Below are 13236 nucleotides of genomic sequence, written 5' to 3' on the forward strand. Positions count from 1 at the left end.
CTCCCTTCTTTGTTAGAAATCATGTCTTAGAAGTGAATGAGAGTTTGGAAACTTAATTTATATCTTCTAGGCTCCTCCTAGCAATTGCCTCCCATTAAGCATTTCTTGCATTCCTTATTAGACCTTGAAGCCTAGAAAGAGTTTGTAACTTTATGTTTTAGTTCTTAGTTCCTTACTAGAGTCTACCCCATGCTTATCTTAGTTTTTGATCAAACCCCAAACCTTGACAAGAACCTAGAACCTAAGGTCATTTTTCAACTAAATCCTAACCCTCAAAATTCCCTCCACCTACTGAACCATAGAACTTAATCAAAATGTAAAAATTTAAGTTCAAATTCTAATTAATTTTGTAGCCATAATCGTTGCAATAGTTGTCATACCTTAAAATTCACTCAAGAGTTGGAATTTAAGATTCAAAGTTCCTTTTGTGACCTACGACCTAAATTTAATCACTTTTTGGTCCATTTTCCAATTCATTCCTTTCTCTCACCATCCATTGATCTCCTACATGTTCTAGCTTCTAAGTTCTTTAGGCTTGATTTTTTTTGGTTTGTTCCTCTTAAAATATACACTTTGATGCACATTTTTAACTTCAAGTGTCAATTTCCAATATCCTTCAAAAAATTAGAGCCTTTCTGGTTCTTCATCCCAAATTCTAGGTTCTAAGACCTATTCCTCACCAAGCAAATGATAATAAAGTGTATATTTTTATAAGGTTTTTTAGGTGTCATATTTTAATGACTAAATTTTTTTACTTTACCTACCTATAATTATTACAAATTTATTTACATAGATGCCAACAACTAGTTCTTATTCTCTCTTTCATCCTAGGTATCCATTTCGGGTGATATTCTTTCTTAGCCACGAACCTTGAAAATTCTACAATGTCATAGGCTATATATTTACCTTGCTATTTATATTAGAGGGATTTGAATTTATTTTTTTATCATTGGATAGTAGATAGATAGATGACAATAGAAGAATAATTTAGAAAGACATAAATTTAAAGATAACTCAAATTTTAGAGTAGTTATAAGGTGTTAGAAATCTAAAATAGATGTAGTAACCAAGATATTTATATGAGAGAAATAAGCTATAATCCATAATTCCAAGAGATGTGTAAATGTCAAGATTGTACAAGAGCTAAAAGAAAAGAATCATAGAAGAATGGCATATTGGATCAAAGTATATGAATTCCAACCTTAGTAAGGGCATCAAAAAATATGGAAAAGAACATACAAGAATGATAAATACATGCTAGGGAGTAATTTTAAATATAATTGAGGATAGGATGGAGACCATGGAAAATCCAACCGATAGGGTGCTACCACCAAGTACTCTAAAAAATGAAAAATCTCCACACTTTAATGAATTTTATAGCCATCAAAGGTGGGGACACCACCTTTCAAGGGAGGGGACACCTCAACATTTAATATCGTATTCAAAATCACTTTATGAACCTAAGAAAGCTTAATACAAGTATTGAAAAAACTGAGGACTAAGGGAAAAATAAATAAATCAGTAGGAAAATAAAAACCTACATGAACACCCCCCTAAAGCATGACTTAGGTGGGTGGAAAGAATATGATGATGAGTCCCCAAAAATTAAGATATGTTAGGTACCCATGTCTAAGGAAAGCAGTGCGTAGAAAACGCTCTCCTAACGTCAATTCTAAGGGAATTTGCAAGCAACGAAGTATTTTAATTTTAGTTTACAATACTTTAAGATAAAACATGGACAAAATATTAAGATTAACCAGACAGAATAGAACCAGAGAAAGACATTAGATATACGTGGGAAAACCCTTACGGGTAAAAAACCCACCACCAAAAAAGAGATCCCTTTATTCAATAAACAACACGGTTACAATAAAGTACTCAGATCCTCTTTTATGGAATCTATTCTCAAAACTCTGTTCACACAACATGCAGACATCTCGGATTAGCTTCTACAACTTCCCTCCTTTCTCTTCGGATACCACCATAGTATTTATGAACACCCATCTGCACGTCGGTTACATCTTTGGCAACCGCCATTTGCCAAACTAAATGGCCTTGGAGCATAACCATCGAGTAATAGCCTGTCCATTCATGAACTCATGGAACACATATTATCCCACATTCATCTGGAAGTTGGGTCAGTTTGTATTCAAATACACCGACATAAACATTACAAGTGTCTTCCTACTAGTCTTCGGTCCAGGCGACATCAACCCAATCGCCGAAGGTGACCTCATCAGGAATTGGTGTAGCAAAAAACCAGTTCTTCTGATCGTCCGATCTTCCTTGATCTCTTTCTGCACTCCGCCATGTGGCACCCCCTGATTGGTTCCGGGTCCTTGCTCTGACATCTTAGCATGACCTCACTATCCGCCCAAAATTCTTCTTTGTCACTGGGTCGTGATGGAAAGTCTCACGAGAAATTTCCCATCGCGACCTAGCAACCACCGTCAGATCTTCTGCGATTGCTGTTCGATCATCTGTGATCTGCATGACCTTTAACTCACCTCGGCTGCTCACCTGTCAGGTCCCACCACTTGGTTGCCATGTTGTGAGGGATATTCCAATGAGCAGTTTCCCATTGCGACCTAGCGATCACCGTTGGTTCAACCTTGATCACCATCTGATCATCTTGTACTTTCTCACCAGTTAACTTCACTTGAGTGCTTTCTTGTTGGGACCCATAACTTAGTCGCCATGTTGCAAGGGATATTCCAATGAGCAGTTTTCCATCGCAGTATAGAGACAATCGTTGAATCTTTACGCCCGACCGTCAGATCTACTCAACTTGCTCACCCGATAGCCGATCACAAGAAGAGGATTCCACTGGTCCATTTGCAAGAGTCAAACTGACAGCTTTTCTAACAGGATAGTTTACTCCGATCAACCCAAACACTGGTCAGGATAATTCAAGGCATATTTCCAACACCATGTACATAGAAAAATCCCCCCAAAGAATAAGAAGTGCTCTACCACAACAAGGAAGTACACCCCACATAAGTAGAGAGAAAAGAAGTGAAAGGATATAAAATCTCCCCCCATAATGTTTAGAGCTAATGGTAGCTACTAAAAATAGGATGTAGAAGATGGTCCATGATCTTTGAACAACATTACTTTTCTTAAGAAGAAACAATACCAATGGTGTATGTATGAGATCCTTTCATTCTTGAAAAGGAATATGTAGGAAAAAATCTCAAAATGAATGACATCTCAAAACTTTTCTCAATGGTCTAGACATGTCAATGTTGGAAATTGTCATGATCAAATCAACTGTTCTAGGCTACACTATTTAAGATGAAAATCTATAATCTCTTAGAATTTTATATAGAACATAATACAAAGACACAACTATCTCATTTGAAGGAAAATAAACCTCCTCCTAAATTTGTTTCAAATATCCATATTCATTTCAAATTATGAAAAAATGATTATGTAGAGAATGATCAAGACGGTCAGAATTTTGTCTTACAATAACTAGAGAAGAATAATCCTCATCAAAGAGAAGATGTATGCGATCAATAGTGTCTCCCAAATTTACATTATAAGACTCCACAAACAATTCTAAAACACCCATCAAGAAGTCATCTCCCAAAAAGCTATAGTTGAAAGACTATGTATGTCTTTCTATAAGGAAACACTAGTTCAAGCTTTCAATGAAGAAAATCGCATGTATGAAGTAGTAATAGAAGATGGAGGATAATGAAAGGAAGGTTCAAAAAATAGATCACTTGTGAGAATACCCAAGTTCAAGTAACCATTTAAATTCTCCTCAAAATTGACACTAGAAGTGTGATCATCATCTAAAGGATCAAACCCATCATTAGAAAAAAATCTAAAAGGGTTTATAAATGAGATGCATGATCAACCACCCTAGTTGCAAAAATCTCTCTTCTCTCTAAGTTGCTAATGATAAATAAATCATAGGTGAATTCCATAGTCTTCCCTACTCCACCATGAGTAATCTGATAAATGCAAAGAAGATTATTAGATAAATGAGGTACGCACAATACATCATTAAAAGTGTCATCCCCAATATCAAGAAACCCATTCTCAATTATATCCATACATGTATTGTTACCCATCAATAAAGGTGGCATAACACAAGGCTCAAATGGAGAGAATTTGGATTGTGAATAGGCAAATAATGAGAAGGATTTGAATCTAAAGGCCGTTTCTAACTCTCATCTCTAACACTTTATCATCTTTAAATTTCTATTTTCTCAACCATATCCTCTAAAACTCTAGAATACTTATATTCAATTGTAGGCTTGTAACCTATCTTCCAAACCACAAGTCATAATACCTTATTATAGTAGAATGTTGTACCTTAAACCATGATAGTGTAATAAGGTGTACATACTATGAATTAATCAATAGACCTCAAAAACCTATCACAAACACTTTTGGACCTCCACAAATATATTAGAAGATCATGAATATTTGATGTACTAGTACATTATGATAACATTAACATTCCACAAGAAAGTTAACCAACATTACTATGTTCTATCCTTTATTGTTCTCAAATTCTCTAACATGACATGAAAATAATGATGCAATGGATCCATATGCAAATTAATTAACACACTTCATTTATATTTCAAATAAATCAACTCAATCTATTTGAATTAATATTAAGAAATGCATATTCTCTCATAAATATAATCCAAAAATTCTTGTACATAAAGGTGATGTATTGACATATTAGAAGTTCTCATTGAAATAAAAAGTATAGTGTTGTTGTATTAAAATTTATGTTAGATTTAATAAAGTAGGAGATGTTATATGTGAGTATGGAATGTTTTAAAATTTAAGATGTACAATTTACGACACTACCCGGTTCTAGAAAATCAGCCCAAAATTTTAGGTATAGGTTTTGATTCTCTTCTTCTACCTAGATCTCAGTTTACAACTTTGTTTGACTTTTGTAACATTTTGTTTTCATAATTTCACTTCAAATTTTGATTGGTAGCCCTAGTGTCAACTATACAATTCAAATCCATTTTCAACTCAAACAAAAGGGAAATTGGACTCCAATTTGCATTCATCCCTCTTCCTAATAGAATTGAGGTTGGATCTATTGATTTCACCCTCCTTATAATGTAATCCATGTGGAAGTTAGGTCATTTCCTAGTTTACAAAGTATAAAGTTTGTGAAGTCCTAATTTTCCATCTATTACAACTATATGTGTTGAGTTTTTTCTATCTTTTTTAGGTTATCTTTTTATGCAAATGACATGTTTTTTTATTGATCTTGATGGATTCAAATTTTCCTATGTATATCAAGATATAAGAAGAATTAATTAGAATATGAAATTTTATAAATTATATTTTTTTGGGAGCCATCTTAGAGGATGGTCATAAGAGAAAGATCTCGTAAAAAATAGAGAGGTGAAGGAAATTTTTATAGATGGTGGAGCAAACACCTTATAAATTGAAATAAGAGTTTACATTTTTTTGGCTTAAATGATTCAACTCAACATATAACAACTTGGTATTCACCATATGTTTTCTCTTATTCACTAGTTGATTTTGTTTGAGAAAAATGTTGTATGAGAGTAAACTATACAATGGCTATACAATAACAAATTCCTATGTGAGATTGTAACAAAAAATTGTCTAATTCAAATGAAGTTAAAATTTTATGCCATGAATGGCAAGATGATAATGCCCCCACTTAGTAGGGCATTCCTTTGTGTCTTTGGTGGGTGGTTGGTTGTTTAGTTTGTTTTTTGTCTCTCTATGTAGTAGTTTTATTCTAGTCATCTGCTATTTTTTGTATGTTTTGGTCTTTGTTGTGGTTTTTTGGTTGGGTGTTCACTCCTCATGCACCCCTGGTAGTTGCTCTTAAGTGGTTATGTAAAAGGTTTTGGGCTATTTTGCTTTAATTAATTTAAACAAATTCCTATCTGAAAGGGAAAGGAATTTCAAACATATTTTTCTAGGGCTTTCATGTAGATTGTGATAATGCAAACTTCTATGGAAAATAGCAATCAAAATTAGAGTTAATTAGAACAAATTCCTATCTGAAAGGGAAAGGAATTTCAAACATAATTTTCTAGGGCTTTCATGTAGATTGTGATAATGCAAACTTCTATGGAAAATAGCGATCAAAATTAGAGTTATTAGAACAAATTCCTATCTGAAAGGGAAAGGAATTTCAAACATATTTTTCTAGGGCTTTCATGTAGATTGTGATAATGCAAACTTCTATGGAAAATAGCAATCAAAATTAGAGTAAACTAAACATGCATGGTCATTTTTCAATTTAATATATAAGTTGACATCAATACATCAAGAAGGCTATTTATTGAGGAAGGGGTTTTTCAATAAAACACTCTAAATAAAACATGGAATTCATAGAATGCCTCATGAACCCCACCTTCCTCTTTTCTATGAGTTGATGCATAGTCCTAGATCTATATGATTTTTGTTTTTTTTAAATATTTTTTTTTACAATAATTGAACCCATTTAATATTTTATTATAAGATCAAACTCAACTTTATTTAATATAAAAATTTTATTTTATATAAATTTTAAATATAATTTTTTTGTATTAAGTATCATAGAATCACAAAGCTCATTTTTTGTTCATTCGAGCATCGACGTTACAAACTTATTACAAATAGCTCCTTTCGAGCACCAAACTAGAAACAACAATTGGAAGACCAAGGGTCACAACTTAGAAATCCACTTTAAACACCAATGGAAGACCAAGAGTCAACTTAGAATTCTACACAAAGGTGTCCCTCATGGGAGTTGAACTTGGGTCTCCACATTGAGAACTCAATGCTTTAACCAATTAAGCCTCAACCCCTTGGACAATTTTAAATATAATTTTTACTTTTTAATATATATTAATAAACATGGATTATATTCTATGTTGAAAACCAAAAATTTAATATTTGAATTTTATCATAAAGGTTTTTAATTAATATTTTGAAATTAATATTCATAATATTAGGGAAACAATATCAATGATTAAGGTGTATGAAACAATTAAAATGTAGGTTTGGGTGGGAGATAAATAAATCCTAAATAACTTTATAAATCCCATCACCATGTCACTCGGTCAACCCAAGCTTGACAATAATTAACTTATTAGTTTTATTCAAAAGATTCTTATTAAAATACAAATTTATTTACCCATAGTTTATAAAGTCTTCGGAAATTATTAGACGTCTCTTCCTATTCTATAAAGTCTTCGGAAATTGTTACACGTGTCTTCATATTCTCAATAAAACAAAAGAAAAGCGGCGAGACTCGAACCTACGACCATTGTATCTTCGTCGGGGCGGTGACATGACAGCTGTATAATATTAAATAATAATAAGCATAGAAAGCGAGTTTCTATAAAAATACATCAACAGGACCAACAATGGTTTCTATTACTTTTCTATTAATATAATATATATCTTAACGATTAGAAAAAAAATGAAAAATGGAGAAGTTTTGCACTGAAAACAAGTCAACTTATTATACATAGTCTATAAAAACATGGAGCACAAAAACCACCCAACTTACAAATTGTATTAGAGATTCTGTAGACAGCACACAGTTATATATTTAGTTTAATGGTTTCGATTATGTTCTTTTCCTTTTGTCGTTCTCTGCTATCTACTTAATGCTAGATTCGATATAATTAGAATATAAACGTGATGCTTAGTGCTGTTTCGCGTTGTGAACAGCCGGTTTTAAGCCATCAAATCTGAGAAGAAAATCTTTTCATCCCTTTTCCCCGCCTACCTCAAGGAGTTAAGTATTTGTTTTTTGCGTATGCAAATACAGGTGGACTTAGTAATGCACGCAATCAGTATATGTGAGCATTACATTTTACTCTATGTATTTAAATATTTTTTCAAAGATTCCGTTCTGATTTGCCGGCCACCTTATTGATCAAGACTTTCCGCTAATCGAATACGTTGTAAACTGGGGAAGGGTGTGCAGTCAAGATCAAGCAACAAAACAATCCTTACAAGCCCCACCTGAAATTTAAAAAAATTAAAATCCCAATTAGTGATGAGGATGATGTCCCCATCACGTCCTGGTTGTCTGTATAATGAATCCTTTTACTAGCCGGATTAAATATGTCCCATATTGCAGAATGCAGCGTTTCGATTTTTTATGAACAACAATCCATGGATTTTCTAGATTTAGTCCTCTTATTATTGGTGCTAGTTGTGCCTGCATTAGCAGATCCAGAGGCTAATCTCCTGCAATCTGGATGCAGTAATGTCAAGAGCACCAGCGTAAAAGTATTTCAGCAAAATTTAAATGCCAGTTTGGCATCTGTGCTTCAAGCAGTGGCTTCATCTGGCTTCGCTACAGAAGAGCAAGTCACAGGTTCAGATCCAGTTTATATGTTGGCTCAGTGCAGACAGGATAAAAATTCATCAGATTGCGTTAATTGTATAACGGCCGCAGAGAAGCAAATTCGAAATTGCTCCAATGTGTCCGGGGGAAGAACAATCTATGACGGTTGCTTCCTGCGATATGAAAGCAATAATTTTTATACGCAGAGTACTGCTGATGGAAATTCACAGCAGTGCGGCAATCAAAGTATTAGAACGGATGCCGATTCGTTTTCTGTCACAAGTAAAAGTTTGTTAAGTGATCTGTGCACTGCAACTCCGAAGACTAGTGATTTCTTTGCTGCTCAGTTTCGAAAGGATGCGTCGAATAGAACAATCTATGGGCTTGCCTGGTGTTTGAAATCTCTTACAAAGGAAGGCTGTACGAATTGTCTGACCATAGCGCAGACAAATATAGCGAATTGTTTATCTTATTCGGAGGGACGTGCTGTGGACGCTGGTTGCTCTCTGCGTTATGCTACTTACTCCTTTTTTTCAGACAACGCGACCACTGATCTTGCACAATTTTTGTCTACAGGTTAGAAAATTTTAACCCACTGTCATAAAAATTTCTTTTAACCTGTGTAATGATTGAAGTTATCACAAATCCATGTCAAAGCGGTACACTGTCTTTCTTGCTAGCTGTTTCTTCTTGTTTTATAGCCCACGGAAAGATACATTTAATTATTCTTGTCAATTGATTTTTCATTTTTTGGGTTCAATTAATTTTGTAGGTAGTAAAGTTAACTCTACCGTGTGGATAATAATTGGGGTTGTGGGAGGCGTCATTCTCATCGCTGTCTTATGCTCGCTGTTTTTCTTTCGACGGAGAGTGGTGGCATATTTTAGGCGGCCACCACAGAAACAAGGTAAAATTCAACATTGTCCAAACTGCTATACCATTACAATCTTGTGCTAAAGATGATATTAATTTGCGCAACTAATCATAATCTGTGCAAATCTGTGCAACAGTGAATACTGAAACCGCAACTGAACTACGTGGACCCGTAGATTTTGATTACAAGATACTGAGAAAAGCCACAAATAACTTCGGTCCCGAAAACAAGATTGGAGAAGGAGGGTTCGGGCAAGTATATAAGGTGAGATGCCACGAAATGGGGGCTAATCTTGTATATCAATTGGGATCTATTATCTGAAAATTGGTTAATTTCGTTGTAGGGTACGCTGAAAAACGGCAAAGTCATTGCAGTAAAGAAATTAACTTTAAACCAATCTGCGCGTGCGATATCAGAATTCGAAAGCGAAGTGAAGCTGGTATCGAATGTTCATCACAGGAATCTGGTGCGCTTGCTGGGATGCTGCAATCAAGGCCCAGAGAAACTGCTTGTCTATGAGTACATGTCAAACAGTAGCCTTGACAGAATATTATTTGGTTCGTAATTTCATCCGTTTCCCTTCTGATCCATTGCGATGTCTTCCATTATCCTTTTAATAAAAATAGGTTGAAAGCAGGTGAAAGTGAAAAGATACTAAGCTGGAAAGAAAGATTTAACATCATATTGGGCACTGCTCGAGGTCTCGCATATCTCCACGAAGATTTTCATGTGTGTATCATCCATCGGGATATTAAATCCAGCAATATATTGCTGGACGACGACCTACAGCCTAAAATTGCAGACTTTGGATTAGCAAGACTTCTTCCCGATGACAGAAGTCACCTTACGACAAGAATCGCAGGGACTCTGTAAGAAAAAATACCAGTATTTGTATTACTTAGAATTTGAGTTATATTGTGTATAGATAGTAACAAGAGATGAGATGAGATGTTTTGTTTTGACAGAGGATACACAGCTCCAGAATACGCGATCCATGGGCAATTGACTGAGAAAGCTGACACCTACAGTTATGGTGTGGTAGTTCTTGAGGTCATTAGCGGGAGAAAAAGCATTGACTTGAAGCAACCGCCCGATATGGAATATCTGCTGGAACGGGTATTTCTTCCATAATATCTTTATTTTTCTATCGGACATCTGTGTTTTCTTGTTATGGGCTGCTTGTCATCAAAAGTTTTGATGAAAAATGCTGCAGGTATGGAAGCTATACGAAGGAGGAAATATTTTGGATGTGGTAGATAAAAGGATGGAAGAAAATGAAGATTATAATGAAGAAGAGATATTGAAGATGTTAAAGCTTGCACTGTTATGCATACAGGCTTCTGTTGTAGATAGGCCATCAATGTCCCAGGTGGTGGCTATGCTGGTGAGCGGGACAGACATTGATTACAAGAAACCGTTTCAACCTGCTTTCGTAGATGTGGGGTATAGAATCCGCGGGGAACGTTCAAATTCTGGCACATCCTCCTCTCCGTCGAATGCAAACATTACAGAATCGCTCGATGCTCGTTAGCTGTAGCCGATCCAGTTTACTGTATGCATCGTCAACAAATAGCTTTACATGAACTGATATAAAGATCAGAAGCTAATGGACGATATATATTTTGTAAAAGACCAAATTTGTATTTTATATTCTAAATTTCAAAACGAGCAATCAACAACAATGGGATGGTTTAAATCATCATATATATTAGGCTTTGATTTTTAGATTTAGATTTAAAAATGTTAAATATTCAGAATTGATTCACATTTTCTAGATTTAATATGTTGCTTAGTATGTGAGGTTTAAGGCTGGTCTCCATTTCTTCTTTGAAAAGATTTTATTTATTTCAAAAATTAGAAGGTTTTTCTATAATAAGTATTGGTTATTAGTTTTTTTATTTCAAAGATTGTAATTGAAAACATTGTTGCATTATAATAATTTTCAATCATAAATTGAAATTAGAGAAGTACTTTGTATTTAGTATGAATATATATTATATTTTATCATAATTTAATTTAGATTTCATTTATGTTTATTTAAGTTATAAAATTTTTAATAAGTAGTGTTTTTATATTATATATAACAAGTCTTATTTTTTAACAAAACAGCTATACCTTTTGTTTTGTGTACTTGATAAAAATACTTAAATCTAAAAATTTATGATTTTTTATATTTATATAATAAATCTGTACTTTATATCATATATACTCTTCTAAACTCAAATTAATTTTATATTAATATGATAATCTTTTCTTATTTTAATTTATTTGAAAATGACACTTTTAAATTTTTTTATAAATATTAAATTATATTTTATATTTGAACCTTATAGTAAACATTTTTAGTTGAAATTAGAAAGTTGACCAAAACTAAAGTAATGTCATTTTTATTGTCTAAAATAAAGTTTTATTCACAAAATTATAGCTTGTGGTTTGTTATTATTGATAAATACATGAATATGGATGGATGATTAAGATTATGAAAAATTGCTTTGAATAATTAATAAAAAATTATTAACAATAATAATATTATTTTTAATATTTTTCTACTAAAATAATATATTTACATATAAAAAAAATAAAAAAAAAGATTTGAACTGAGAACAAGTCGACTCAATGGTTTCAATGGTTCTATCCGCCGTTTCCTTTTCTCTGCATCAGCTTTGAGGTTAGCAACCTAATACATCTTTGAATATAATAATATAATAAAAAACTGTGCGTCGATCCACTGTTTTACGGTGACTCGTGGCCTTTCTTCCGGTTGTTACCTGCCATTATGCTGTCAGCTAGACTCATTATTTGAATACATTTAGTCTTATTTAGCCGTATTTACATATTTTTGCAAAAAATTCCGTGTTTGTTTTCCGGTCACATTGATTGACCAAGATTTGTCGACAATGTAATAATAAGTTTTGAATACTGAAAGCATCAACGTGCAATCCACAACTAATCAACTAATCAAAAACTATTTTTAATATTATAATAATAAAAGAATCTATATAAAATACATGGACATATATTATTACATTGTTTTTCTTTTTTATTTTATTTTTATTATAAGATATAGTGTTAATTTTAAAATAAATATTACATATTTACGTATATTAAAATAAAAAATTAGTAAGTGATATTTTTAAAATAACTATCATTTTCAATTTTAAATATGATTGTTTTATATTTTATTGAAGAATTATTTGAATAAAAAATAAAAAATATTTTAATTCATTAATTATTTTATTTTTCATATGAATATTATTTTTAATATTTATCCAAAAAAATTACATCATTTATTATGAAGAATTGAAATGATATTTATATTTATATTTTACTTTTATAAGATGTTTATTTTAAAAGAATAACTATTTTATAATTAGTATATTTCCTTCCAGGTTATTTTATTTACTTATGTTCACGTAATAACTATTTTATGGTTTTAGTTTTTTGGGAGACATTATATAAATATAATTTTGAAAGCATATAATATCATCTACAACATTTGAAATATGCTTGTATTACATATTTGTTTTTGATATTAAAAGAAGCCAAAACACAAGGGGGCTGACCCATTGGAACAACAAGGAAAACAATGGCAGAACCACTGTCAGCATATTAACAACAGATTTGGAAAAACCCTTTTCGATTCATGGATTTTTTGGAGGACCAAGTACACTTTCAAACCGGTCCCGAGGACTTTTCTCCAAATTTGCAGGGCAGATTTGTATCAGTCTAAATACCTCAGATCTGAGGTTACATCATGATCATGAATCAGTAGCTCCTTATTTCACCCATTTTGTCTTCATTTTCTGCATAGTCTACAAGTCAACTCTTCTACTTACAAATGAGGGAAAATTACATTCCAACACTTGCAATCCACTTAGAATTCACATCCTTGTTTCCCTTGGATTTGGATCTAGTGGATTCAACCCCCCTTTGGAATGTAAAGTATCTCCCAAGTGAAAATAATCCTAGTGATTTCCTTTCCCTTTCCTAGGTGGGGAATCACTAGGGTTCAATTTTCCCCTTTACATTTTGGTGAACTTGACGCCCT

At 32.8% G+C, this 13236-nt stretch overlaps 1 protein-coding gene across 1 annotated transcript; it reads left to right on the plus strand.

Moving 5' to 3' along the window:
- Positions 1–7970: 7970 nt before the first annotated feature.
- Positions 7971–10896, plus strand: LOC131036224 (cold-responsive protein kinase 1). Its single transcript, XM_057968070.1, has 7 exons — positions 7971–8890; positions 9087–9221; positions 9325–9452; positions 9532–9745; positions 9826–10057; positions 10154–10304; positions 10402–10896. Exons 1-7 carry the CDS (start codon positions 8089–8091, stop codon positions 10717–10719), a joined length of 1980 nt encoding a protein of 659 aa, XP_057824053.1. The 5' UTR covers positions 7971–8088; the 3' UTR covers positions 10720–10896.
- The last annotated feature ends 2340 nt before the right edge of the window (positions 10897–13236 follow it).

This window comes from Cryptomeria japonica, chromosome 6, assembly GCF_030272615.1.
Source record: "Cryptomeria japonica chromosome 6, Sugi_1.0, whole genome shotgun sequence".
Classification (NCBI taxonomy): domain Eukaryota; kingdom Viridiplantae; phylum Streptophyta; class Pinopsida; order Cupressales; family Cupressaceae; genus Cryptomeria; species Cryptomeria japonica.